The 4112-nt window shown below is 43.6% G+C and overlaps 1 protein-coding gene across 10 annotated transcripts in view; it reads right to left on the bottom strand.

The window, feature by feature from the left end:
- Nucleotides 1-3662, bottom strand: part of asap1b (ArfGAP with SH3 domain, ankyrin repeat and PH domain 1b) — an 80343-nt gene extending 76681 nt beyond the window's left edge. For 8 of the 10 annotated variants that reach the window (XM_076290928.1, XM_076290929.1, XM_076290933.1 and 5 more), the window contains exons 1-3: nucleotides 3492-3662; nucleotides 3074-3153; nucleotides 1671-1797 (exon numbers count right to left, since the gene is read on the bottom strand). In XM_076290928.1, the coding sequence (XP_076147043.1) occupies nucleotides 1671-1797; nucleotides 3074-3132 (186 nt within the window). In that variant the 5' untranslated portion in view covers nucleotides 3133-3153; nucleotides 3492-3662. The remainder of the gene's footprint in view (nucleotides 1-1670; nucleotides 1798-3073; nucleotides 3154-3491) is intronic. The other 2 variants (XM_076290936.1, XM_076290937.1) reach the window with 1 other exon arrangement.
- Between the last annotated feature and the right edge of the window lie 450 nt (nucleotides 3663-4112).

Here is a 4112-nt window from a genome sequence, read left to right as displayed (position 1 = left end):
AAATGTAGCCTACTATGTTGTGATAAGACCTTAGCAGAGTTCACTTCAATGCAGCAGTTTTGAACAAATTTGCGCAGCATGGTCACGATGCTAAGCGGATTTAATAGCAATTTAGCCAGACATCTTCTATGCAATGCTTTTATGTGGCAACAACAATCCTTCAACAATCGTGAATATTTTGTTAAATGCACATGCAGAGGAGTGGCAGTGGGCTACGAGAGAGAGCGGGGCGGGGCAAGGAAAGGCTGCGTGCGTAAAAAGCGCAGCTCAATGGCAATGCAAGGTTTTGACCTTATATTTAATTTAAATGAAATTAAATTAAACATAGAATATTAATCTGTGGCGGCCGATTTTTATTTTGTGGCGCCCCGCCACAGATTAGTCAATGTATGGGAAACACTGATTTTGGGGATCCGCGGCAATCCATTAACCTGACTCTCACCAGATGAATTTCGTTCCGCCTAGCTCCACTCACATCCATCTGGGATTGCTTCCATTGAGAGTGATTTCGGCACCAGATTTTATGGTAGAGCCAATCAGGACGCAGGGCGGGAGTTTCATAGATATGACGTAGCGTAGAAGTGACTGAGTGTTCTCAGCGTCACGGGTTGGCTTCGATGTGAGTGGTTGAAGTAGCACGTCAATAGATGACGGACAAGTGGCTTATCCAATCATATGCAAGAATTTTTGATAAGGCCCAGCCTTCTGAAATACCACTCCAATGGATCGATCCCAGATGGATGAGTGGAGCTAGGTGGAACGAAATTCATCTGGCGAGAGTCAGGTTAGCAATCTATGCCCATGTAAACCAATGTAAACCAATGCCAAACGTAGCAATAATCTTGGTTACGTGTTTTAGCAATCTCTATAGGTAATCCAAACGACTCTGCAATGGGCTGCCTCGATTGAAGAAATAAAAACAATATGACTTTTTGTCTGAACTGATGCGCTCAGTCAAAAGATGCATGATCCTGCAACTGCCAGAAGAACCCAGGTTTAAACCGTTTAAACCACAATTAAGATTATCCCTCTTAACTTTAGCCATGTGAGCACGTCATTCAAGGTAATCACCTGGCTGAACCAAACAAGTGTTCAAGGAGCCACACTGATGTAAACAAAGTGTTCAAAAGTAGCCACACAAGCCAGAGGGTCCATATCGCTCTGATACTGAATAGCCCCATCACTGGGATGACACAGCACAGGCAGACACAACATTTATCTTTGATATACCATGACCTTGATTAAATCTACTGTCTCATGGACACATTGGACATAACTAAGGCTAAAAAACAGGCTAACTTATGCGCTGATGGAGGTAGCTTAGGCCTGTGATGAATGCAAAAGCACACAAGCCTACACTAATGTCTCTGCTCTCACTCATTCCACGCAATTCCAAAGGTCTTTGATCTATGGTCTATGGATATGTCCTGACAGTTGAACGTTAGCAGCATGCTCAATAGTCAGATACTCAACCCACTCGACTAGATAGAGGCTATACCCATGTGTGTGAGACTAATTCCGCGACTGCCTAATTGCGGGTTGAGGGGAGTTGGTCATCACCCGGGCCGTGCTCTTGGTGAAGTCAGTGCTGCTTTGCCAACATAGGCCACCCATGTGTTCTCGAAGAAAACAAGTTTATAGGGTACTTTGCTCACAGCCTGTGGCCTTACCTCCTCCAAAACGCCGACCGTGTTCCTGCAGCTCTGCAGCCGTGTGGTGAAACTGGATGTCGTAGGAGAGTTGTAATCCTCCGTCGTCTCGGCGAGAAACTCGGATACCGATATCTGATCCGGCATCCTGCAGTTAGGTTTTGTCCAAACAGAAAATATGGGAATTTGTGCTCAAAGAATCGAAAGCATGAAAATGGTTAAGTTATGGGTTGAATGACGCGGTAGAATATATAACGGTATGCCTAATCTTTAGACACGCAGCTAGGCAGCAGTTGGCGAAAACAGTAGGCTACACTACGCCGTTTGTCGATTCTCTTGAAATACTTAACAAGTTCAACTCCTCGGGCTAAACGTTTCCCTTGAGGAAGGGATGACGGGCTCACCCTTCCCAAGCTTTTGGGTCCCTTAACTCTGACTTTGTTCAATCACGAGGGTTTAAATTCTATCCAAACGATTCCAATGCAAGCTGTAAAATGGAATAGCGGATGCCCTCATAACGTTTTCCAGGCGATGGCAAAGTCCGACACCTTGATGTAATTTGGTGTTGGAAATACCTCTGCGATAGCCTATTTGCGATTATCGTTAGTATTTTACTGTTCTGATTAGAGCTCAGCTTTTGCCCCCCTCTATATCTCTTTAAAATACGCAGCGCTGTTTCTGACATTCGTTCACACTCTCCCTCTCTCTCTGTATCTCTATCACTCTGTGGAAACTCACCCACCCACAATGACGGAGACAAACAAGGAAGAACTCTGCGCATGCTTCGGATCTTGTGCATTGCTAAAGCCAAAGAGTGGTGGCAGCGGGTTTGGGTAAATTCCAAACTAGACCTGAATTAATATATCCTACATATATAGGCCTACCTATAGCCTGTAGGCCAATACACTCAATGAATAACAACCTTAAAGATAATTCGTAGAATAGCCAACCCTGGCTCTTTTTTCTTTTTTTATTCAGAAAGATCAGGAAAAGGCTAAATAGCTAGCCTAAGCCTACCAATGGGCATAGGCTACATAATTAATGCTTACATTAATGTTTTATATTTTGGCCATTTGTCTATCAAGTTATTTGTCCAGTTTAGCTGTAGGATATTAGCCAGCTGCTGAAACAGACCCGCTTTACGATGTAGCCTATCAACGGTGTAGACCTATTCTGCAATGTAACAAGTGCGTGTCCTACAGGCAAAACCCTGAAATGCAGTCCCTGTCAATCCAAGACAGTTTCCTAGACTTGTGAGCCTACTTCCAGAAATCTTCCATTAAAATCACCATGGTTATTTGAATAGCCTACTGTGCATATTTAGCCTGTATGTGTCAACTTAGAACTGTAGGCCTACGCTAAAATCAAAACAATGTGCCAATGTGACTCATGTTTGTATCCTAACGGACAACCTAGGCTCTTACCGGTTCCATAAAGAATCTTTTGAGGAAAAACTTGACAGGCGGGAAGCCGAGGATCTCATGACAGACAGTCACTTTGTAACCTAAATGAAATAAATAAAAATCACATGATGCAATTGAGCTTGCTCTGACGGAGGGAAGGCACAAAGTGGTTGCGCCGCGCGTCTCCTTCCTTTGTACAAAAATCACTTAGGCTACGCATAGGCTACAATACTAACAGGCTAGTCTATACATTTCTTAGTAACGTGTGATTGTATGCGTGCAGAAGGTTAAGGTTTAGGTCCCTGCCCACTTAAAAACCATTTGTCTTCTGAACCTGGAAGTACAGCTAATTTAAATTGACGCGTGAGATCATTTGCTATGTTACAAAAGGTTACAAAATATAGTCAAATGTGTTTGCTATTGTCTTTGACTGACTCACCCCGTCAGATGAAAGTCTTAGTCGAATGCAGTGTAGCCTAACCAAATCGAAAAAACTGACTAGGTAATCCAAGTGATTTCCAGCGGTCCTCATATTAACTTCATTTCGCCCGGATTTCCTAATCCAACGCGCAAGGTAATTTTACGATTTACAGCCTTTTAAAACATGTGTTACATTCTCCAACTGGTGTCGTGGAGATCCTCGACAAGGCGTTGAGGAGAAGGGAGACCTACCATGTGAGCGGAAAAAAAAACCTGGCCCGTTACAATGGGACAGGGTCTGAAAAGTGAGTGGACAGGAACTGAGGAAATCCAGAAGCCTTTAAACAGGAAATATGAGATTTGGGTAAACACTGCGAGCAAGTGCTTCCTCGGGAGCCCCTGTGGCATGTGACTAACCCCAATGTTATGGAAGCGCTCAGAAAAGTTTCTATCGTCTGCTTACCGATTCGCCTCCCCTCCTTTTTCAGACAAAAACAGTTCAACCTATATCCCTGTCATTGCCTTGTTTTCCTTCGAAACTGTCCATTATGTGTCATTCTTCTGTTTTTCCTATGTGTCTGACTAGAGATCTCACACCGATTTCACCCAAGCACGATATGGTCATTTGTCAAACTAAGAC

Source organism: Alosa pseudoharengus, unplaced genomic scaffold (assembly GCF_046254945.1).
Source record: "Alosa pseudoharengus isolate Yale_2024_CS ecotype anadromous, Long Island Sound unplaced genomic scaffold, YU_APseudo_1.1 YU_APseudo_1.1_scf_18, whole genome shotgun sequence".
Classification (NCBI taxonomy): Eukaryota; Metazoa; Chordata; class Actinopteri; order Clupeiformes; family Clupeidae; genus Alosa; species Alosa pseudoharengus.
This window is presented reverse-complemented; position numbering and strand designations above follow the sequence as displayed.